This window comes from Pteropus alecto, unplaced genomic scaffold, assembly GCF_000325575.1.
Source record: "Pteropus alecto unplaced genomic scaffold, ASM32557v1 scaffold5, whole genome shotgun sequence".
Classification (NCBI taxonomy): domain Eukaryota; kingdom Metazoa; phylum Chordata; class Mammalia; order Chiroptera; family Pteropodidae; genus Pteropus; species Pteropus alecto.
In genome coordinates this window covers 22273507-22299540 of record NW_006441953.1, presented here as the reverse complement: position 1 = coordinate 22299540, position 26034 = coordinate 22273507, and the positions used below count along the sequence as shown (strand labels likewise).

The window sequence follows — 26034 nt, the reverse complement described above, 5'->3', positions numbered from 1 at the left end:
TCCCTTCATCCCTCCTCCCTTCTTCCCTTCCCTATTTCCCTGCCTTGTCTCTCGTTTCTCTCTCTCTTCCATCTTCCCTCCCCTGTTCCCTCCTTCCCTGATTCTCTCTCTCCCTCCGCTCCCCTTACTCCTTTCTTTCTATTGTATAGAAAACAACATCAGTCAGACAGATCGTAGTCAGAGTATACTTATGAATCGTTGTAAAAATAAATAAGTTTTAATCATGCTTACACACCATAAGCACACATTACTTCCTGTTTTGACAGTTTCTTGCTATTCTCCCAGAGCCAATACATGCAGTGACAGATTTCCATGGATGCTCTGTGTTGCCAGTAGTACCTGCTTATCTGGAATGAAAATGAAGCTTTGAGAAGGTGTCTCATGTAGATTGTATTTAGTGGGTCTCTCGTGTTGTTTAATGAAAATGTTCAGATGAAATCTAGTGTACTTAAGTGACTAGTTAATTCAATGGAAATTAATTAAGAGAAACAAACTACAAATAAGCTACAGTAAAGAACTGAAACATTTAGAAAATATACTTCTTTTTTATACTTCACAGACAATACTTGTTTATATCTGCAATAAAGTCTCCATGCAAAATTGTTAATTCAGGATACTTCTTGGCTGGTACATAATGTCTTAGAGGGTTAAAAAAAATCACATGGAGACCCATGACTTTTGTATACTGGTGTAAAATTCTGTTGTTCACTTATAATTTATGAGATTATGCTGTAGTCATCAAAGTTCTGTTTTATGGTTTTTCAGGGAAACCCAGGCCACTTCAGTGTTTCATGAGTGAAAATCATCTGCTTTTATGAGCCTCTCGATAACGCAAATGCAAGAGTGTGAGAATGTTTTTGAAATTTTTTAGGGTCTTAAAAAAATTTTTTAGGAAATTCTGTCCTAAATGCAATGCAAAATAAAATGCTTATATGCCTAGATTATGTTAATTATGTTAATGGGAACCAAAAACATACCATAGAAAACCTTGGATATTAGGCTTTTCATTAACTTTGCAGCCATTTTTTTTTTCACCTTTTCAATAAAGAAATTGCAGAAGTGAAAAAGGCAAAGGTTTGTTCTTCTTTCCTTACCAATAACATGTAAAGATGTACTTTTTAAACAAATATTGCTTGAAATGCTCCAAGTTTTAGTCTCTTGGGATTTGAAATTACAATTTTCCTACTAACTTTGTCGTTTTATATTTATTTTTACTTGAATAACGAGTCCTGAAAATATTATTAGAATGAAGCCATGTGAGGAATCCTGGAAAACAAACCTGTTCCCTTAGATGTTTTAAATTTCTGCCAAGATGATACAAGAATACCCATTTTAATCTCCAAAAGCCTAAATCCCTTTCTGGTGGAGCCTCAATTTGACTAAGCACTATGCCGTGATGAAAGGATATGTGAAGGGCACATTTATTATTGTTTGGAGGTGGTGCTGAATGAGTTCTGTGTGCTCACACCTTTCATAAGCATGCGGCAGCCAGTGGGAGGCCGAGGCTCCAGAAGTTCCGTTGTCGGTCCTTGCACCTGAGTTCAGGTAGAGGCTACGTGGTGGAACAGGTCTAAAGGGAAGTGCCACGTATCCCCTGTTCACCAAGCGTGTGGAGACTCTCTCTTCTGACCAGCCCCAGAAGGTTAGAGGCAGCATATGACACGTTCCTTTTCTTAAAGTGAGGGCAGACTCACATGCTCATCTCCCTGGAAAAGAATGCCAGCTCATCTCAAAAGAATTGTTCTCTGGCAGCTTTACACCCAAGTTCACAATCCAAGGTGTGATGTTCTTGGGAAAGGCTCTTTAAAGAACATTATCAAACTTAGTAACAGAGGCTGAGGATGTACACTGCATGAGATAAAAATGTTCAAGTATGTATCGCCTCATCTGCGATATCGATCGGATGTCAATTCTTGCATGCTTATAAGTGAAACTGAACGATTTTAAGTTGCGTTTACCGACTCTGGTCTCATAAGGCTTTAATGCACGTGCACTGTTAGTTTAAAACACTGAACCCATCTGAGACGTTTCTCATGCAGCGTTTTTTATGGGCCTTGAAATCGAACGGTGAGAAGGCCTGTTTGCTCTTTGCAGACCGTTTTATAAATTCTGAAGCAGCAAGGCTGTTTATTTTTCCCACATCTGTTTTGGGCCCATCCTTTGTGACAGTGTTTGCTGCATGCTGTGTCTTTTATACCTCTCCTGAAACGAGTAGTTTAGTTTGCACTGTTACAATGTATTTGTGGAAGCAGTGAATGTCAAACATTTTACATTGAATTCTGTCTTTCATTCCTGTTGGATACCTTTCTGCTTGAATTCTGCCTTCTAGACTGAATTTCGCAACTTTACTAGGAGAGACCTGCCTGCACAGATTTTATATTGCTCTTATCTTTTTTCAAAACGGTTTTTTTTTTAATCTCCTGGACTAGAAGGAATATTGCTAAAAACACTGTCAGGTTGAAAGCTTGGGAATGATAGGGCTGGCTTGGTATTAATACAGTTGGAATATCGCTTTAAGATAACATTTACAAAAAATTATTTGGTCGTCGTCCGTGCAGCCTCCATCCACTCTGGTGTTTCTGGAGCTCTAGCTTTGTGCTCCTGCTGTTCTAGGTCCTGGCAGAGGAGCTTGTGGTGCGGGGAAGCTGCACTCACCTCTGCTTAAGCTCGCGACAATTTTATATGCTGTTCCCTTGTGTCCTATGGAACAGGACAAATACTCATTGTGCTGTTGATTATGCCTTTTAAGCAGATATAAACTCCTCTCCCCCCTTTTAAAATCAGACACATTCGATAAGAATGACATCAGAAAGCCCTTGGTTTTCAAATCGACTGTGAGAGCTCATTCAGATTGCTTCATCTTTCAAAACTTCTGTTTCCTCATCCTTAGGACAGATAATTATTATGTCTCATACTGGGGGTACATGATTTAAGTAAGATAATGTACGTAGTTTCACAACGTACTTGGCACATAGTTGGCACGTAGTGAATTATGTGTTTCTTTATGTATTTCAATGTTTCCTATTTTTCAAAAGCTCAGTTTAAGAATTTTTTATATGATTAAGCTAATAAAATGTGTATATAATAAATATGACTTTTATATATTTATATTTACTATCGTTTCATTCTAATTTTTTATCATATCGCATATGATCAAGAGGAAAAGCGAAGAAAGTATAAAATCCCTTTTAAGTTTTGTTTTAGGCTAATTCTTATAATCTCTCTAAATATGTAAATACCAAGAAGAAAGGGGAGTGAAGTGGATGCGAGATTTTTACTAATAAATTTTGATATGTCTATCATAGAATATCAAAGATTAAATTATCATTGCTATCACTGATGAAAATATAATTTTTTTTTATTTATCTAACAGTGGCTAAATTTTAAAAATCTTTGCTTTAAAAATGTTAGGATAAAAACATTTTAAAGAGGCAAGTGGAAATTTACGTCAGGAGAAGGCATTTATGTGTGAGGAATAAGAGATTACAAATGATAGACGTTTTAAGGCAGCATTTTACTTGTCACAGGCCAGGCACACTGCTGAAATACCTTACATTTACAATGACAGGTAAATATGAGGCATACATTTTTCACTGGCTTTGGTAAAGTTGTTTTCACTTCACATTTCGGATTGGGGTGAAGGTGGCAAATCTTAATTGAATTGAGGTGAAAGTTGAAACAATAAGAGACTAACCTCTACCAATGGGCAAGTCACCAGAGTAGCTGACGGATCATAATTTGAAACAATGCTTGTCAATAATGCTTAGGCTGCCTTGCAGATTGAGCTTGTTAAGAGTCAGCATTTCAGAGGCCAGTGATGTGTTGTTGTGTGATACAGAAATATAACTCACTCTACTGAAGGTCACACTCAGAAATAGCCCGTGGCACAAGAAGATTCCTCTCATTTTTGCCCTAAGAAAATGTGTCTCAGAGACACATATTACACACCTTTGTGAAACCATGAATTACCATCCAGAGAATTCTGGATCGGTCCTGAGATCTTGTGGGCACATTCTATCTAACTAAAGAGGACACAAGAGCTGATTGTCCCTAAATCTGTATCATCTCTCCTTGGACATAACTGAGTATCCTTGGTTGGAACAATAGGTAACCGACCCACCTGGTCTTCTTAACAGAGCTAATTTGAGCTGACTCCTATACATCCTCCTCCAAGACACCTCTGATTCACTGCATGCTGTTCTCCTGTTCTGGGACTATCTGATTTTACCCTCTCTAATTCATTTCCATTCGCATTATTATTATGACACTGTCCTTTTCAAGCTGCTAAGAAATACTCTGTGGCATTAGAAGTAGTCGTGTTACTTTTCTCCAGCCCTATTTAGAAATTGTTATGCATCTTAATAGTTTTTAAAGTAATTCTGAATTTAAAAAAAAAATCCTCTTTAGATTAAGGATTTAATTTCTGGTCACTGTACAAGAATTTCTGATTTTAAATTTTTTTCCTTGATTGAATATTTTGGAAGAGTTTTACTTTTTATTTTAACGTTTGTATTTTTATTCTTAGTATTGAGGGAAGAGAGAGAAGAACAGGTAAAATAAGTGTGCGAATACTCTTTTAAAGGAAAAAAGCATGGTCAGACTGTTTTTCTTTGCATGTTACCACATCACTTTTCTGCTCTATTTTTTTGTATGATACTATCTTGTCTTATACTCAGGGCTGTTTTAGACATATTAAGATCATTCATATTAATTTTCATGAAATGGTAAATAACTTGAATTTAGAGAAAAATAAGCATTTTCTTTCTTTTTTTTTTCAACTGTAGGTATTTTAAATGGATCTTTAAAACAGTGAGCTGAACTTGGTGTTTCATTTTTGGGTGGTTCATTCATAGATACTTACGAAATGGGCCATATAAACTATGTTTTTCTCAAGGAGAGATTGGTGAAAAGGAAATTTTCAGCATTAGTTACTTTGAATTATTGTTTAGGAATCTTTAGACTGTGTGTAGGGGGTTGGTTCAGAGAGTATGTTCTGAGTCATCCCACCTGAATTCAAGTTCTGTCACTACTTTCTATGAGCTGTGGGTCTCCCTCTAAAACAGCAGTAAAGTAGTACCTACGCATGAGGTTCTTCTGAAGAATGAATGAGATAATTTATGTAAACCTCTCAGAACTGTGTCCTTCACATAGCAAGATTGTGTGATAGGTTACTTTTGGAGTGAATAAGAACCACTGGGAATATGAAAGTAATAATTGAGAAGAAGAGACTGCCTGAACCCAATCTGGAATATCTACACTCTCACAGTATCCGAAATTGCACTGATGTAGGCCCATTAACAAAGAAATCAAGTAGCAGCTATCAATTACTTATGTATCTGAATTTGTTTAAAGGTATTGAATTCCTTCGCACTTTTGGATGATGTTAAAAATGGTGGGGTAGTGGTGGGGTAGAGGTCGATGGGAGGGAAAGAACATAATTGGCATAAAGAGCACATGGAAGCAGCTGTGGTAGGGCCTTGGCTTGCTGCAGAGTGACATAAAACTAAGGCAGGTACCTCAGGGAGCGTGCCAGAGGAGAGCTGGCCCAATATAGAACAACATATGCTAAGGATTTATCGAACTATATCAAAATGCAAAAAGAGCAGTCCGTTCTTTATTCCGCATTTCCTAAGACCCTACTGAGTGTCAGAGAAGAAGGGAGAGAATACAAAGGTGGGGTCTTCATACTCAAAGAGTTATAGCCTCGTGGGAAATGCACCAGTACGTGAGTAAATAGAATACAGCTTCAGGGACTCTTCTTTATCAAATGCCATGGGGATACGGGGACACAGCCAAGGAAGGAAGGAGAGTTTCACAGAGGACGTGAAAACAGTACCCTTCGGAGAAAAGGGGAAGCACTCCATACAGAGGGCTGGGGGCTCGAAGGAACATGCTTGTTGCGGCTGGAGAATCATGGGTGATGTTAGTCCGATGGTTTGAATCAGATTGTGAAAGCCCATCCCTGCCCTGGGATTGCTTGTTTGGATCATGGGCATCTTTCCAAGAGTGGTTGCTTCCCTAGAAAAAATTCTCATTACCACTGTTGTGAACATTTGCAGTCTACTTTTTGAGAGAAAAATACAAGGCCATAAGTAAATTATATTTATCAAAATTGTATAATAGTAGACTCTGGAAGCAGTCCTTCCTCAGAATCATGCCCGGCAGAGAAAAATAAATAAATAAAAGCTTTCGTTTCACTTTAAATTTAACCTCGTTACGTGCTTTATTCATAAAATTTCATGTAAGTGGGAAATAAGTGTACCCTTTCACCACTAATTTTATTATTTTCTCCCTAATTGTCTTGGCATACTTTTTTATGAGTATATATATTATTAAGCTCTGAGAATGTTTCTGTAGATGACCAGCTTCTTCATAATTTGAGTTATGTAACAAAGTTATGGCTGCCGTCTTTGCCTCGTGGCATTTTAGATTTGGAGGAAGTTTTGAAGTTCACCTGGCCCAACCGCAGGATTTCTTTTTTTTAACACCCTTTGCAGGAAAAAAAAAAAATGCTTAGGCTCTTCTTGAATATGCAGGAGAAAGAGTGAGAGTTTCTCAAGTCAGATCATTCCTTTTTTAAATATCTTCGATTCTTGGAAGATCCTCCTTACGATCTACTTTCTTAAGAGTTATAATCTCTGTGCCATTTTTGCCTTCTGGAGACCAAATAAGTGTAATTCTGCTTCCACCTGATGACTGTTTAAATATATCAAGATTGATATGTCCTCTTCTTCTTGTCTCCTTCACATTTATCTTTAAATCTTAAGAAATACCTCCAGTTTCTTGAGTGTGACATTAGTGTCTGGACCTTCTAACTCTTTTCTAGAGCTGTATAGCAGCTTATAAGTCACTTAAATGTGCATTTTCGCATCAGCTTGTCATAATTTAAATTTGGGAAAGGCAGAGAGATAGACATTTGTTTTTACTGAAATGTTAAATCATACTCCTAAAACAAATGGGATTAGGATATTAATACATCAGGGCCAGAATTTAACAAGTACGCTTAGTCTGAAAGAACAGTCATGTACCATCAGCGATCAAGTTGAGTTAGAGTTACAATCGAATTTTCTTCTAAAACATTAAAACATTCTAATATCAGTTAAACATTTTAGAAACATAATTTAAACATTTTTGGACACCATTTAGTTATAATTCAGCCTTAAATTCAGTTAAGGGTCAAGAACTGTGGGTTGAGCTTTGAACTTTTCGATTTCCTTCTGATTTTGCCTACACACTGGCACTTTTTCACACTTTTTTTTTTTTCCTGCAACTAAATGAAAAGCTAACAAAACTAATTTCCATCTTCCCACAGTACTTTGGCTGAAAATTTAGGTCACTTGAGACGACAGTACACGAATTAGTTTAGGGCGCCATTTACTGTGATATTTCTGATGTATGTTGAACTCTCGGCTCACCTGGACACTGGAGTCTGAGTCAAGAAGTCCTTCATTGTGTATATTCTGGTTAACTGATGTTGCAGAGGATATGAGTTTAGCGTTTAGGCCACAGGAATCATCATCTGAGTAAGCACAATGGAAAAGTGCTTTAAAGAGTCATGTAACAAGGTGCAACCTTCTTTTGATTTGCAATGCTTGAATTCTCTTGAATGTCACTTTATTCTTTCCTGAAATACAGGATAAGGCATGACACTACCAAATCGCAGTCTCGTTGTTGGGTATTTTCTATGTAACATTCTCTTTATTTTTTTCCCCCCCTCAAAAGGCGTTTAAACAGAAATCACCTTCAGCTGTTTCCTGAGTTGCTGTTTCTTGGGACTTCGAAGCTATACCGGCTGTAAGTAGACAGAAATCATTATTGCTGCTTTGGGTAGTACCTTATGTTTTATTAAATACATTTTGGATTTGTTTCCTTGTGTTTTCCTGGAATTTATTCACCAATAGATTAATGGATTAAGAGTTTGCTTTTTTTTGTCTTTATGGAAACTTATGATTGGTTTTCCGGTGTTTCCAGTTGTTTTATTTGGTTAGCGTTTTACTGGTTTATATATGTGTTATTGTAATTGAATTATTATTATTATTTTTTGGTCATATGATGATGGAGGAGATTTAGCTAACTTCTTTATGGAAACTTTTGATTAAGTTCTGAAGGGAAAAACTACCACCGTACTTCCTCTTTAGAGGAAGTTGGCAGTGTTTTCTTGTAAAGTTGGGGTTAACGTCAACGTTTTCAATATTGTTTCTGTGCTTGAGTATGTTTATTAGTCTGGAAATATTATTATAAGGTATTTAAAGAGGGCTGTACATTTCCCCTTATGTGTTACTTTTAAGACCATAATCCCAAACTCTGCAACATGAACGACGGTAAGGATTTTGTATCAAATACATCATTGATTGGTAACGGAAGTCTGGTGGGGAAGGAGCGTAATGTGAGTTTGAGGCAGGATCAGTTTTTCCTGCCTGAAATGCTTGTTCGCTGACCTAATGTGTAATAGTGAAAACACATTTTTAAAGGCTTTTAAATTAAATTTTCAGCCATGTGAATGATTTTGTGCAGATGGGAGATAAGCTGCGAAGTGTTGGGAAAGTAAATAGCAATGATTATGGATGTTCATGGATGTCGCGAAAAAAAACTGTTGGGCTGTGTAGATTAGAATAAACTGCTCAGCACGGCGCCCACGGACGGCGGGGAAGGCCCACGTGTTCGCGTTTGCAGGGAAAGCGAGCAGAGTGCTGCTTTCCGAACTTGACTTCGTAGCCAAGGCTTTGCAGCCTCCTGGTTCGGTACTGTTACCAGTTCCAGAAGTAGGAGGACTGTCCTCCCACAGCTCCCTCGCCCCCATCCGCACTGTAGCCAGGATCTCTTTTAGGTTCTCCTGATACCTTAGCTCACTGTGGAGAGACGTTTCCTAGTAGTGTCGCCAGCTCACATGCCAGAATTTTCCCTGGAGTCCGATGTTCCTGAGGCCGTTCCTCTAAGGGAAGCCAGGTCACCCAGCAGTATCTCTCTTTGTGTTCCCTGCTGCTTAATTGGCTCAATTTAACTAAATTAAAAAAAAAAATCAAATAAAGAAACCCAGAGACTGCCTTTTATAACAAGAATTGTCTAGGGACTATTTTTACCAAGGAACTAGGATGTAAGCTGTTGTAAAGATTATATATATGTGTACATATTGACATTTATATTTACATGTTTGTGCTTAGTTTCTAAGAAGGGCCACAGATATGGGTTTAATAGAATTATACTTTCTGCTTTAATTTTTGGGGATCGGGGGGATTTTGAAGAATTGATTTCAAGGCTAGTATACAGTGAGGACCGTTAAACTACTACTTTGCTAATAGCATGCATATAAAAACATTCCATGTTGTCTAGAAAATTGTCCATTTTCTATGAAGCCGTGGAAATATAATTTAGACAAAATGACTCATCTAGCATTAAAATTATGAAGCTGAAGAGTTGTGATAACTTTAACACTATCTCTGAGAAACAACAGCATTTGATTTTTAGTCTAGAAGTACTCACATTAATTTTCTTAGGAAGCTTCATGTAAAGTGGTGTAATCCAGTGCAGAGCCATCTATCCGCCAATTATACTTTGTTAATTTTTTTTGACAATATCACATGGTGGACCAAGGGGTTTTCTTTTATGTTTTGATGTGATTTTATAACTTTATGATGCTGCTGTATGAAAAGAGACTTCAATTCTTTAAGAAGTGTATTAAAGAAACAGAACCCATACAACTATAAGGTGACATTTTCTAGTTATTTAAGAGCATTTTTAGAAATGAGAAATAGGTAGCTAGAAAATGTGTTCAGATTTACGGTGTGCCTATTTGGCTCACAAGATTTCTTCTGGGGAGTCACAGAAGATAAAGTTTTGTTTGTTAGATGGGACTGGTTTCAAGAGGGACTTTTGAATGCTTTGATATTCCTGAACTTAGAGCTTGATGGTTAAATGTTTAATATGAACTGGCATTTGACACCTGACATAGTCACTGGATGCACATGGAAACACACAGGTGTAATTTTTTTCTGCATTCTCACGTCAGGAATCTTGAGTGGAGGCACCACTGTCTCACCTGAATTAGATTTATTGGGTTGATGGCCATGATCTTTCTCTTGAAAGGATAATTATAATTTGCATGTGGCCACTTTTTTTTTTTCATGATAGTGATCACTATTTAAATTAAACAGCCATCTTTAAGAATCTTTTAGAAATAAAAGAACAAAAGCTAGCGAAGCTGACTGCCTAGTTAGTGTAATTTCTAAGAGGGAGGATTCAAGTTCACATTTTCTTCACGTGGTACGGGTACCTAAGTAGCTCACCCAAAACAAATGTTCTAACTGATGGGAAAATGTGCACAAATCCACATACACAAATATCCTTTAACGTGCTCATTTAAAAAGGAATCTTTCACAAGAAGGATGAGTGACAGAACAAGGGATATAGGATTTTTGACAAATAACAGGGAAAATATGTTGAGATGGGAAATATTTGTTTGTCGCATATACGTATTAAACGATCCATAATTGTCCTACTAGATAATGTAGTAGAACCATGCACATCTAGAATTTATGAAAGAAACACATTTAGAATTTCTTCTTTTATAAATTGTTGTATAATGCCAATTAATATCTTTTCTTTTTCTAACGTTTTGTATCTTTTACCCTTGTTTAATTCTTTTTTTCCTGATACATAGTGAAAAAGCTTACTAGTTTAATAGATAGCTCATACACTGAATTTTGATTTTTATCATTGTTTGCTTAGATTAAAACTAGTCAAATATACCGACTTTATGTAGTTTTTTTTTGTGCTTTTGTAATGACTAATCACCATTTGACTCTTGGCTGAAAATGAGATTCCAGGTAAAGAAGCACACATGCTAATTTTTGCACTCTAAGTGCAATATACAAGAAAAAGAGGGTACACTGTATATGACTTATGATTCGACACGGTCGGTTGCTGCTCGCGGCCAAATATGCTTTTCCTTTGCTGTCTGCTCCAATTTCTCTTTGGATGGGTTGAGAAAGCACTACAAGTTCAGGTCAAGATGTTTGCTCAGAAATAGTAGTACAGTTGCAGCTGTGTTTGTTGGAGCAGGAGGCTAGTTTAAATAGCATTACCATTTATCCAGTCCATTAACAGAACTCTGTAAAATAATACCAACTCTGCATAAACTACAGGACAGTGTAATAAAATTACGAGCACTTGTTGACAGATGGAAAGTGTAAGTAAAGGAAAAGTAAAGGGCCATAGGTTGAAGGTTAAAAGAGACAGGACATGGTTTTCTTAACTTATCTGGATACTCCATCCTCCCTCCCCTTTGCTCCTCCAAAACTGAGGTTGTATTTTTATTATCAGTGTAAGAATGGAGAAAATTATTTTTAGAGCAATATGGAGCTGGTTAACTGACAGAGATTTCAGTGGCTTTTGAAATGGTTGATTATGATTGATCGAAATTTATGAATAGCTATTATATATATGAATAGCATATACAAATCTTCCTGATAAATGTAGCCTTAAAGGTGACTTACCGGTGAGTGAATCCCACTTTTCAATTTGAGTTTGCAGCTACTAATCCAGGCTCATTAGAGAGGTATTTCATTGGTAGTACTGCGGTCGAGTATCTGGTTCTAAATATTTGTTTTGTGGTTTTCAGTTTATTTCTTTGAGTATTATTATATTTACCCAGGCTTCTAACATAAGCTTAAGTATCCAAAGCATGTAGCAAAAACTCATTTTTCACTTGTATCTACCAAAACAAAACAAAACTAAAAAAATAAATCCATAAGTCCCAGGGATTCATTTTCTCTACTTCTTTGAATAAAAGTTCTTATTTCTGGTTCACAAATGGCATTTATTATTCCCCAGTGAGCTCTGGAGCCACAGAATCATCTGATGTTGTAAGTAGCAATTTTAAATCCAAGGGCTCTTTTTATGGCCTGGTGACTCTACCTGAGACAAATAGATTTTGACCGCTTAGTTTGATTGGTCAGGTCACAATTTGTTTGCTGTCGTATACAATCTCAGATTCTCAGAGTTCTTTTTGAAAATAATTGAGGCTGTTTTCGAGGAAAAGTTAATTTTTTTGTTGTTTTATGAAAGTAAAAATTAATTGGCATAGCATAACGGATGTAGTAGTCTTTATTTCCTTTGCTTTTGCTTAGTCCCATAGAAGGAGCCTTAGTTTTTTGTTTTGCAATAGTTGTAAGAGTAATATATGGTCATATTTAAAAGGTTTAAGCAGTTCAGAAAAATAGAATAGAGGAAGTAGAAATTATTCATTATTCCGTAACCCGGCTATGACCACTAGTATACGTGTCAATTTATTAACTTACTTTTCTTTCTCTATAATTATGCATACAAATGCTGGCACACGTATATTATGAAAACATTTTTGTTTCATATCCCCCAGGTCTAGTGTAAGGCTTAACCTTTAGAAGGCTCTCAGTAAGTGTTTGATGTATTGAATTAAATCTCTGTTGGGTTCAGGGTTTGTAACTTGAATGAGCAAATAGTAACACTGAGAAGGCATTATAAATAATGGAGAACCAAGTAAAATTTAAAAGATAACTTAGCTAATTAAATGCTTAGTTCCCTTAGGTTTTCTAAACATGAAGGGTTTTGGTAAATACAACAAAATCAAAGTGACCCATTTTTCACCTAAGCAAAAGACATCTCAATTTCATATAATACTATACTTATATAAAAATAACATCCTAGTTTTCTGATGTCCATTTCGTCTCTTAAGATTCTTGTATTCAAGGATAAAAGCAGAATACAGCAGTGGAGACCAAGTCAAAAATCCCCCTTGAATTAATTTCTGCCAGCTCTGATTAAAGTGTGGGCGTCTGGAGGTGTCAGGTGCCATAGTTTCCTGCTTCATTTTCCTCTTGGCCTGTTTGGCCCCCGCCACAATAAATCCGACAGCGGTTGTGCAGGGATTGCAGGTTTCAGTTGCTACGGTTACCGTTGTCCAGCCAGATCGACATCATCACTCATCTGGTGAGCTGCCATGATAGCTACCGCTGTTCTCTCTTGCCGAGGCTGCTGAAGAGCTTTGTGGGCAGGGCCACGGAAGTGCTTCAGAGGTGGTGTGCTTGTGTTACCGTTTGGTACAAGGATGCACTGTTCGTATTGTTAATGCTGACACTTTGCTATGGGGAACGGATCGACTGTCTTTGAAAACAGAGAACCAATAAGAAAAAGAAAACTTAGAAAAGTGTGAACTGTCCGTGTTTGAAACACCAAGTCCATTATGATTTATTAAGTAACTTATTCATTGGTTAGCTTTATCGGGCCCAGGGGACCCTGTTCTTGTCATTTAAAAAAATAGAGATATACAAAGAGGTTTTAATTTAAAGAAATTACTATTATATAACCAAAGGTTTGTTTTTAAGGCGGTAGACGGAAGACTGGGTTTATGGGTATCTAAACACACTTCACAGTAGCCGCTATGGCTTGCTATGAAAAGGACAAGCCATTGACTAGGACTTACTTTTGATTTTGTTCTAAATCAACATGTAATCCTATGGTTTAGAAGTTATAAATCCAATGAAGAGTAAGATTGTACTTGAGATTTTTGCCAGGCCTTGTGTTGACAGTTTTTACTTCAAAGAGATCTCTAGTAGAAGGCATGTTGCTGGAGAAACTCCGCCCTTGGCAGGTTTCTGCTGTTGCCAGCCCAGAGTGTGAAATCCATAGCGTACTTCATGGCACAGCAAAGTCAAATGCAAGGTGTTTCCTACTCAGGTGCACTTGTTTAGATGGTTGCTTTCCCAAATGTAAATTTTTCTGTCTCCACCAACAAATACTCGTGGTAGACCAACTTGAATGTGGAGAATACTGTGATAGATGTTGGGGAGAAAAATTGGCATAGTGTGAGCCGCCCCCCGCCCACATATATCGTATTTGTGGGCCTCAGCCATTGCTAACATCTGACCTGTAATATGGAAATTAAAGCATAGAGCGATTGTGTTTTCTCAAACATGAATGTAAGTATATGGTTGTCTATCATTGAATTTGCATCATCAGGGAATATTTTAAGATTTAACTTTAAATCACAAAATTGCCACTACGGTCTCAAGATTATAATTTAGTTACTGAGGTTTACATAAATATTAATCCTAGGAATAAGTGTCCATAGTGTTTTAGTTCTATTTAACTAATTTTAATGTATTTACATTATGTTTTAAGACACTAAAATAAATTAATTTATGTCATAAGAGAGTGGCATAAAATACTAGTATTTCAATGCCTACTCAGATACTAGTGGCTCTGCTATCTTTGGAAATCAGTTGACACTTCTGGAGTCAAGTTTCCTTATCTCTAGAATATGAATGATTGTATTTACCTCCTAGGGATATTTCAAGTCATAATTTAGATTCTGGATTCAAAAGAACATTGACAGCTTTCAAGTATGATAGAAATTATATTTGTATGATTATCGTCTTCTCATTGCAAAACAAGATAAGATTAATAGTCACACAGGTGTCCTTGCTTCTTGCCCAGTAAGCAAATCTTCTGGTTCTATTTCATTTCTCTTTTGCATTTATTCTGTAATAATATATACATATGCATAGCCACATTTTTTTTTTACCACTACAAATTAGCATAAAATGTGATTTTGCACCATTTTATTCCTCCTTATTTGGCAGCACAAGGTATATTAAGGCCAGAATGTCCTTAATAAGATGGCTTACCCTCTCCCAGTTTATGATTCATATAAAATTCCTATATAAAATGAAACAGGAATAGAAACAGGGACTGTGACTCAGGAACCAGTAATGTTAGTCCACATATTTAGATTATTTTTTTAATGATGTTTTTCCCTCAATAACACAGTAAAGGAAAAATATGAATTAGAAAATGCTGAGTAAACTTCTTAAATGATAGGTAATCTATTGTGAAATTTACTCAGGAGATTACGTACGTTGCTAAAGAGCATTTTTCTCACTAATTAAAATTTTAATTTTTAAAACAATGTAAGATTTTAATCCATTGAACTTGTAATATGCAGAGGTGATTTGATCTGTGGAGCATTCTGTAAATTTTAATAGACCGCACATGTGATTTAAGTGCACTTTAGACTAAACATCATGTCAAAATGCTGTATAGATCGCAAACCTTTTATCACGGATTTAAACAACATTTGATAATGAAAAAGTTTCGAGCTAGAAGTTATTTTCATTTTGTTTTGTTTGTATCATAACTCCGATACTTTTCATAAGGACATAAGATTTGCAGTCAGATAAATGTTTATGTCTTCTTCATTATCTGTTAACCATAACCAAGTTAATTACTATGACTGGTTTCTTTATAGAGGATTAACCTTGAAATATCTGATATTTTGTGATATAAGAAACTTCGGGCAGGAGTTAAAAACAACAACTGAATTCTAGAGAAAGAAGCAATGAAAAGTAAAAAGGCATGTTGGCTTCGAATGTACAATTCAATAATACATCATCTGTATATTGCATTGTGTGTTCACCAACCAAAATTAAATCTCCTTCTGTCACCACATATTTCTTTAAAAGCAAAAAAAAAAAAAAAAAGCATGTTGGCAATACCCGTGGTCTAGGGTACAACGAGGCTATGTGAAATGTTATTGAGAGAACATCTGTGCCTCTTGAAATGTCCCCCAAATGAATGTGTACAGCTAAGTATAGCAACTTGATTTAAGTGTTTTAAAAAGAAAAACTTAAAGAAAAGAGAAATAAATAAGTCTGGAAACAGAATGGGAAAAGATATCTTTGCCCTGTCATGATAGGTTTCTTCTACTAGTGAAAGATTAAAGCTTGAAGTATGTGAATAGCTGAGAACAGCACACAGGAAGGTTGATTGCTTCCCCTTCAACAGTTCCAATTGATTGAAAAAAAAGCCTAATTTAAAGTTCTGTTTGTTCTATGTCTTAAACCATCAGAATTCTCTTTTAGGACCGAAGGAATGCTTGGGAGGAAAAGGAATCCAAGGATAAAAAGTCATTGCAAGCCAACAATTGTTCCTAATCCTCACAAAATGCTGGAGAAATTAAATTTATTCTTTATCGCGCCAAGTGTTACCTAGGTCACTGGGCGATGGGAAAATTGGACTGGAAGTCGAGTAGGCACAAGCTTTGTTTTGTGTCTACATGCTTAACCTTAGACACGACAAGGCATCTTAGAGTGTTGTGGGAACTTGGTTCAGAGAATTAACACCAAGACTTTTATTACCCCGGATTTATAATAGGCTGAGCTGTCAGGAGATGAAAATGTTGTGTTTACATTTCGGTGTTAAATGATCATTTAATTAACACCTAAGGAAAAAAAAACTTGTGAAATTCTTAGCAGCTTTTATTGTTGGTTTCCTGGGAGGTTTTAATATCCAAGTTTTGTGGAGTTTTCTTTTTGTGAGTAGAGACACAAAAGACATTATAAACTTTTTAAGGAAGACAAACAGTTTAACCTTGACCCTTTTTTAAAAAAAATATTAATTTAAATTACATTTTAACTCTGGTGTGCTTGTTTAAAAGGTTTCTAGACTAATACATTAAAATACATCTTAATTGAACACTTTATTTTTTTGTAAACATTTAACATTAAATTTTATATAATTTACATTGTAAACTTTCTGCTGTAAAACATTTAAAATTGCCACCTAGTTTACCCAATATGTTTAGAATATTAATAAATCATATTTTACATCTTTTAAACTATAGTTACATTGTTTTAAGAATCAGGCTTAAAGTAGATAATCACAGGCCAGCAGATTCTGTGGGGAAAAAAGATACATTATTATATTATCCTCATCATTATTTAATTCGAGATGGTTACTATCATAATGAAAGAGATTTATACTGCATGGAGACAATAGGAAGGATGATGCCATTAATATGAAAATTCAGATCTACTTCATTAATTACTAAAAGATTAGATGTTATTAAATACCTTAATTTATTCTTGATCTTTCATTGAAACAGTTAACCCAAAACGGAATGGTCTTGAGGCCAATTAATAACATTTGGGAAATATTATTATGTACTGTCAAGGGCAGCTGCACACTTTATTTTTCTAAAAGTATTATTAGAATTTACATCTGTTAGTTCTCTCATTTTATCTGGATACACAACTTCATTTCAAGTATATGAAACTTTTAAAAATCCCGTATTTACTAAATATTTGCTGTTAAAATCTTTTAAAAAATTTTCCAGAAATGAATATGCCATTACAGTGTGGTTTTTCTAAGTGCACTATTTTTATTCATACTGAAACTAAAAAAGTTTATCCTTTTTATTAAAGTTTAAATTCAAATGCCTCAGGATAAAACCAGCTTTTCTGTATTATTCATGGTAAAAGAGTGCAAGGGGGATTGAATGTTATTAAAATCTCTTAATAGAAAGCCCTGCTTTGAACCAAGAATTAGATTCTCATTTACAAAATACTGCCGAGCATTATATAGGCACTTTGTACAATGTTATATGCTCTCCTTACTTCTATCAAGTTTCAGCTTTTCTCCAAAACTTTCCTCATTTTTTTTTAAACTCACATCGATCTTTCTCTCCCCAAAGCTGCTTCTCTACCCACATGGTAATAACAAAAGGCCTCAAATAGGAATATTGCTTTATAAACTTTATTTCCTTTACATGAGGATTGGCTTTTTGATTGAAGTAGTTGCAAGACACAAAATGCTCAAAAGTTTAAAAGTATGAAAGAGAAACAGAACGAGAGGAGTAACAAAACTCGGTTATGTAACATATTGGATACTCAATATATTCTAAATGATATAGTTCATTATATCAACCAATATTTTCAAAGCCAACATGGTGATGTGTGTGTGTGTGTGTGTGTGGTTGGGAGTTGGGGATACTAAGAGCTATAGAAATATAAACATTTTGCCAATGTTCAAAATGCTTGGAGAATAAATATTTAGGGCAATTAACATAGGTAAATGTGTTGCTTTACACTAAGAATGCCAATAATATGTTATCATGCTAGAAAGTCAGTGTTCAAATTTTATTCATTAATTAATTGGAATCTCTAACCAGAAACTAAAAAGAGAGATTCCAAGATTTATTTTAGATAAAGTCTCCAGATTTGCATCTTAAAAAAAATAGGAATAACTGTTTGAAACATAAAAAATTATGCTTTAACAAATATCCTTGATAGTTATTCTATCAAAACCATTGTATGTATTCAGATTAGGAAACAGGATATCTAGAAACACTCTGCTTTCTGTAGTGATTAGGTTAGTAAAAATTAACTTCTCTTTTGCATAAAACTCTTTTGCCTGACTTTCAAGAACCATTGTAATCTAGTTCTACATTGCCTCTTTAATTTTATCATTGCAATCACAGCGTATGTGTTCATTACTTCCCAGGCAAACTAGTTTTCCCGATAGTGCTTGGGAATTTCCAGCTCATTTCTGGACCCCCTTTTTTTTGGCTTTCAATTTATAGTAGTTTATCCTCCTGTAAACTTCACCTCCTCTAATCAAACCTTTCTCAACTGCTTCAATTCTCTCCAAATGATCGGTCATCCATTATATTGTAGTAGTTACGAGTACAGACTGCTGTCTCGGACTGCTAGAGTTTGAATCTTTGCATAACCTTGAGAGTGTCACTCAGTTACATGCCCTGTGCCTCAATTCTCCCTTGTGTAAAATGAGGGTAGTAGAACTTCCTTCATGGAAGTATTGTGTAAATTGTTCACTAAATGACTAATTTAAGGCTTAGTATGATGCTGGACATATAGTAAGTGCTAAGTATTTCATTTTGTTTTTATTATTAAAACGACAGTTATTGTCTCATACGATGTGCTGCTAAGTATTAGTCTCTAATCCTAATGTGTGAACTTTGCAATGACTCTTTTCTTATGTTTGTCTTTGCTTTACATGTAGCATCTAGCCTAATGCAGGTTGGTTAAAAAAGGCTTTCTGACTGAACGCCTGTCGGAAATTAAGCCTGAAAAACGTCTGCGAACAATAGTTTGAATTTGGAATAAAATATATGTGGCATGAAAACAACACTGGACCAGGAGTCAGAAGACATACTAGTTATGTCCCTTGCTCTTCTGGTCACTAGCTGCAGATTCTGAGCAAAAGTACTTGGTCTCTTTTTGAGAAACAGCTTCTTTGCTTATTCAAGTACATAGTAGGTCACATCACCAGAATTTATCACAAGGGTCTCTAGGGGATGCTCAAACGAAATTGAGGGAAGGAGAGGAAATCAAAATATATCACAGATTTGTTCTAGCTCTCTTTCAAAAATTTATAGAGAACGCTTCACAGGACTTGCACAAATGATAATGGTAGAATTATTCATGATAATAAACCAGGAATTAGGTAATTAGATTGTGGATAAATGAGTTTGAGATTGTTCTCTCTCCTATTAGCAATTTAGAAAATAAAGGCAGTTTCTTTACTAGACAAATATTGCCTGCTTACATTTTGCTCGGCTTTGCTATTAAATGTGAATTGTTTGAAGGCTTAGGTTAAAAAAAGTAATTAAAGGAGATTTGATGGTTATGCTTTATTAAGTGGTTATCCTGACGCTTGATAATCCCACAATGTAAGGTAAGTGGTGTACAACTGAAGTGGTTTCAGTAATCACCTACCTCTCAAACATCGTTAACGGCAGCATGAAGAAATGAGTTAAAAACTAAACAAGGCAAATCAAGGGAAGATAATGGAGTTGGTTAATGCAGGTTTTATGTGCCTATTTGTGTTACTGTCTTTTGATTTAGACAGGTTGGAGAACAGGGATCATCATTTTCTGTAATTCTCTCTAGCACACGTATTGTGCACCTTGGACAATTGAATTTTCCTGACCTTTTGAGGAGAGTAGAATGTATAGGACCCGAATACCCTGAAGGCAACTGAAATCTGGAATCTGTTTCTAAAAGACAAGCTCACCTCTGAGTTGGTGTGGTTTTCTCTCTCTCTCTCCTTAAAGGGAGTGAATTCCACACCTAATGAATAGTTTCAAGGAAAGTTGTTAATCAGGTACTCCAATGACCACCCTGGATTCTTCTTTTATTACACAGGAACGTGAGGGAATGAGAAAGCAACACAGTTACATTTGATAAAAGGAAATACTTTTTTTTCTCTCCCCACCCATCATGTAATCCTCTGGAATTTCGTTGACGCCGGGAAATTACTGCAGCAAATAGTGTTGGAAAAGGCGAAGTTCTCTGAATAACACTTGTAGCTACAATAATTACATTAAAAATCACAAAGTATACCAATTATCATATTTTAGGGCAAGTGTTTTCACCTGAGAGGGTCTGAAAAGATTTTTTTTCTTCATTCTCGTCAGTCTTACAGTCTTATACAATGGGGGCAGTAAGACTATTAATCAACATTATTTCTTGTTCTTTCCTCAGTTATCAGATGCCATTCTGCTGTCCTGAGATGAGATACTAGGTCAAAATCAGGTGAAGAACTTGAACTACATATGAGAGAGGAGCTAAAAAGAAGTATAAATATAACAGAATGTTATTAAAATGGACAGATGTTATTCTTCACCCTTCCCCATTCAAAAAACATACACTAATTTAAAGAGAAGAGTGTGGCCGAAAACAATAGAATCCAGATATTACTTTATTTTCTAAATTAAGTGATCTGGTTTATTGACACTATTAAAGTGTAGATAAACGTGTTTTGCTAGAAGTTTAGTTATTCCCAGATAGGTGTTACACCCACATCACCCGTATGGTGTCTCTTGCAAGTTACTTTTGTTCTATTCTTATAAAATGATTCAGATTTAGACTTTTTAAAGTATCGCTCTTCTCCCCAGTTCTCAAGCCTATGTGATTTGAGTGCCTTGAATTTATTGCTGTACTGATTTCTTATCTTTATTATATTTCAAAGCAGTGATTCCTAAAGTGTCCAGTGATACAAGAGAGAGGCATTCTGTGGTCAGATGTGTTAGGAAATAATGAAAGTCATATCCCCTGTGGTGACTGCAGTGTGCACTTCACGTTAGTCCCCAAGGAATTGCGCCATACAACATGTGTTTAACTTTAAAAAATTTGTTTCTCAAAGTTATTGGACTATACAAGTCCTCCTCTTCCTCTGCTCCCCACACTTACACTAGTTAAGCCAGATGACAAGGACGACCTTTCACTGTTCCAAAGAATAACAGCTCTTTGTGAATTCTAATTAAAAATTGGAAACCATTTTAGACATGGGAGGTCGAAGTTTAAAATTTATTTTTAATGAATTAATTAATTAATTTATTTTTTATGGTGGCATTGGTTAATGAAATCCGATAGCAATGTGGTCAATTAAATAAATTTTTACAGTGCACGGGCTTAAAAACCTGTTCTTTTCAGCCCATCTTTGAAGATGAACTTGGCATTCTATGTTCTTTTTCTCTTTAAGTTCCATCGCCATCTATCATACTGTATATTTTACTTGTTTATATGGTTGTCCCAATTAAATGCAAGTTTCACGAAGGTAGAGACTAGTAGTCGGTGCACAAGAAATTGGTCGAATGAGTGATTTACAGGCTTGGCAACAACTGTCAGAATTTGAATCCTAGCTTCAAAGCTTCCTAGCCGCGTGACTGGGAGCACCTTTTTTAACCCCTCTGCCTCAGTGTCCTCTTCTTCAAGATGAAGATGATTAGAGCATCAGTGTCATGGAGTCATTGAGAGAATTAAGGATGATACAGCTGTCACAGGGTTCAATTGACGTTAAATGTCTTTTGGTGAATCAAACGATTCTTGAATTCATTGAGGAAAAAAATAACCAAACATCCCTTGCCATCTGTTAAAATCATTTGTTATTGCTTTCTGGTTTGGGGCTGAGTTCTACCCCCAGCCTCACCCCCCAGTATTAGAGTGGGAAGCCTCGCCGTGCAGAGACACGGTCCAGGCTGCTGCTGCATCTTTCTTTCGATGCGTTTCAGGAGTTCTCCATTTTCATGGAGTTTTCTATCCTCCCAGTCCTGCTTCTGGAATGTCGCAATCCCACTTGTTGCTAATCAGGCACTGCTTTACTTTCTCTCAACAGGGACCGCTGCCACTCAGAGGATGCCACCACCCTACCTGGGGAGTGGGGTCCCTTTCCAGGTGTGGCTGCGCACTACCGAACAACAGACACCTTGTAATGTGCAGATGTGCTCACGTCCTTTTTAATGTAATAATCCACACACTGCTAAGCCTGGGGAATTAAAAGTATGCTACTTTGACTAAGTCGAATATAGTGTAGAAATGGTTTCACTTTTCTATTATGATTATTACTTTGTTAACAGAATCCTTTCCCTATGTTGTACACTCTGTGAGGGCTTGGGCATATTCTTTCTGTTCACCAGAAAGCAGTGTTCACGCAGAGTGGACACTCAGATATTCACAGGCTGACAGAAAAGTGTAGGCAGTATGGATTCAGAGTCAGCTTTCATGACAAATGAGCTTAGAGAGCATTCGAAGCTTTAATTTTTTAAATATCTTTGCATTTGTTCTCCCTTGATAGTGTTTAAGTTTAGAGAGTAGCGATCTGTAAGCTTGTTTAATCAATATATCTTATGTCAATATAAGATATACGCTTATGCATAGGTGGCTTTTTGTACCAATTTCCTTATGGGGGTATTGAGTGTCTATGAGAGCCTGCAGAAAAGGCTACTCTATGACATCCTTAGTATTGTTTATCAATTCTTCCTTGATATTTTTATATATTTGTCTCTGTGTGTGGTTTTGTTTAATTTGCAAATAAAATAACCGTGCTACAAAATTACTAAAATGATAGGAAGCGACCGAGACAGCCGGTTTGATCTCGTCATGGGTATCCTGCCTTATGTGAGTATGTAAGGCACATTTAGCTTAGCCCATTTAGCGCGTTTCTACAATTCTTCGCCATTCCAGAGCATGTACTTCTGACATTTTTATTAGGCTTTTGTGTTTGGTCACTGTATTAAATTCAGCAATTTAGTCCACTTAAATGATCTTCCCTGTATAAGGGGTAGAGGGGAATTCCCAGTGCCCGCACTTAAAGAGCCATTATGTCATCTTAGTACATCGAGCCCTGCAGAGACAGTGCATCATGACAGCTCAGCTGGGGAGCTGGGATGTCAAGGACTGTGTCGTGGAGGGCAAGGCAGTGAGGGGGAGTCAGTGATGAAGCCTGAGGTGTAGGGTGAGCGACCCTTTGCTGATCTTTGGCCTGAGAGACCATTTAGCAGACAGAGTGAAGTTTGCATCCACGGAGTGTGCTCGGCCTGTAATCGTGATTTAGTTGTAGTTTGTAGAAACCACTCAGGAGATCATACTACCCATTGTTATTTTTCTTGCCCCAAATCAAAGTTCTCTCTCTCTCTCTTTTTTTTTAAATGGGAAAAGCACACAGACATTTCCAATGTATGGCTGGAGGCAGACTATAGCCCACTATGTAGAAACTTCGGTGCTTCAATACACCCTTCATTCCATGCAGGGAAATATTTCCTGATTGGAGGAAGAGGTGGCGATGAGGATGGACGTGTTGAAGTCAGCAGCGTAGCTCTCACTGACTGAGTACGTGACACGGAACCTCTGCCTTGTTCATGGTACTAGTTACTACTCACTTGATCTTCAACAATAGGAAGGAGAACCAAATGACAGATGAGAACGCTGGGGCCCACAGACCTGATGTAGTCTGCCCAGTCGGCAGGTCTTGCATTTGAATACAGGGCAGTGCACTGAACCACATATGTGAACTGGACTGGGGACAACAGTTTCTTTTAATTAGGTAAAAATACTAAAATTTCATGGGTTATAATCTGCTTTGAATTCTCACCATGTTTTGTGCCTTGTTAGCTGCGCACACATAGGTACTTACAGGAAGCTTGTCGCCTTCTCTTTCTCACCCCATCCTGTCAGTTATCCGAGCTCGAAGCTCAGTGTCACCTTGACTCATTTCCTCTCTCTTATCACCGCTGTCAAGTTCTGTCGACGTTTTACCTTCCGCGGACCACATCCATCTGTCTTCTCCTTCCCCTGTCTTTAGCTCACTTCCGAACTAGGCTCCCCTGCTCTCTGATTTCTTCGCCCACACCATCGTCTGCCCAACGGCCAGAGGTGTCTTCTTAAAGTACAGCGACGGTTATGGGTTTTCCCCTGTCAAAAAGCATTTCGTATATTAGCGTAGCAGTTTAGATTTAACAAAACGTTTCTCCATATATTACCTTCAAAGGGATGCTGATCAATATATATCACTGCCTCAATCTTAAAGATGAAATAACCGTAGCCTAAAGTGGTTAAATGAATTACCTGCCCACCATTATAGGGCTAGTAAGTTAATAGAACTATTATTTTCCTCTAAACCTTTGCCCAGTGTCTGTTGTCTAAACTCCTCCCTTGGCCTTCTCTGTTTCCTCAGTGGCCCCATATTATCATTCTTATTTCTCGATATTTTCTTATTATACCATATACTTGAAAAATTATACAAATTAGCTACTTCTGAGTCTCTGGACTTTTGCTTCTGCTTATTTACTGTGTCTTCTTCACCAGGCAATCTTCTGTTCACTACCCAAGACCCAGATCGTGCCCTCTCCACCATGAAGGCCTACTTGATTTCACTGAAGAAAACGTGACCCCATTTACTCAAGGCCTCAGGCAAATCATGTGCTCCATTTGGAGGTCTCACACGCTAGCCTAGCGCAGGTTATGCCTCTTTCCTGGTGCGTTTCTTCCTTCTCCTTCACTGCCTGACAGAATACCTCCCATTCCCCTTTTGGCTGATAGTATGCCTTATATCTCAAGAGAATAGTATAGCAGAGGTCATATTTTATTTATCTCACTTTCATGTTAGGTCCTGGTCCATCGTTGGGACTGCTTTGTTGACTAAATGAACTTACTTTAAGATTGTATGTAATGAGCTCAAATCTATCTCCCTTCTCTGAGGCTTTTTTTTTTTTGGAGAATTTAGTTTGAGCCTGCTTGCCTCGCAGTGGTGCCTCACAGTCTTTCTTGTGCCTCTGTTAGTTTTATGTACCAGCTGTATTGTATCAGAGTGAGTGTTCCTCTCTCTCTTCTTCTAGAATTCAAGCTTCTGGTGGCAGCATCTAAGTCTTTTTAATTTTTATGCTCCCCAAAGCACCTACCATTTCACTAAACACATGATAGAGGCTCCATAAATGCTTGTTAGAAAGATTTAGGAAGAAATTTCCTCCAAGTGAAATTTCTGTCATTGAGACAGAAAATTTCCTTCTAGGGAAAAAACAAACAAACAAACAAAAAAACTTCAGTAACACCGTATCTGATTTTTAAACAGTTCACATTTGAAAAAAATGTGAGCATGTTTATGTGTGCAGAATGATAAGTCAATGCAATGTCCAGATAAACAGTTGGTATAGTTATTGCATCATTTTATTATGGGGGCATGTTATGTTCATTTATTTTAGAACTTAAAAAGAAATGGCATGTAAGCGAGCATGCTGTGGTAAAGAGAGCCAGGTTTTCGTGGACAGATAGGATAGGGTCCTCGATGTGCTGCATGGGCATCCTTCCCCTGGCTTGGTTTCCTTATCTCGTAAGTGAAGGTAATATACTATATATCTTGTTGGGTTGCTGTGAAGATTGAGTTTGTGCTATTACTAAAGTGCTTACACTTAAATTCTCAATAAGTATCATTAGCGTGTTATTAGAAACACTGATACTCTATTGAATTTGTGTGCTTTAATCATGGGCTTGAAAAGTAGAACATTTCACTTGAGTTTTTGAAATGCCAGGATGATGATATCTATACCCAAAATAATATTTCATGTCAGCCAGCTAATCGTGGATGCTTATTTAAAAAGCTCTTGTTTTCTTTAATTTTTCAATAAAACTATTTAAGCATAGAAAATAGATGGTTATGGTTAGTGGGTTAGCTATATGCTTTCGCTTGCAAATGACTATGACACCTGTCTGCATCTGGCTTCAATAGTAAGGACAATTATTATATCACAGAGCAAGAAGTTCAAAAAGGTCAAACCATAGATTTTCATTTCTTTCTGTCTTTTCATTTTTCCATTCTCAATGTCAGCTTGTCCTAAGGCTTTGTTCCTGGTCTCAAAATGGCCATCATTTATGGCTTCATGCCTCCTGTTTCATATTCAGTGGAGGAGAGAGGAAGAAAGAAGGGAAT

The 26034-nt window shown here is 36.6% G+C and overlaps 1 protein-coding gene across 3 annotated transcripts in view; it reads left to right on the top strand.

The window, feature by feature from the left end:
- Window positions 1-26034, top strand: part of SLIT2 (slit guidance ligand 2) — a 325399-nt gene that overhangs the window by 7519 nt on the left and 291846 nt on the right. For all 3 annotated transcript variants that reach the window (XM_015594878.1, XM_015594877.1, XM_015594879.1), the window contains exon 4: window positions 7723-7794. In XM_015594878.1, the coding sequence (XP_015450364.1) occupies window positions 7723-7794 (72 nt within the window). The remainder of the gene's footprint in view (window positions 1-7722; window positions 7795-26034) is intronic.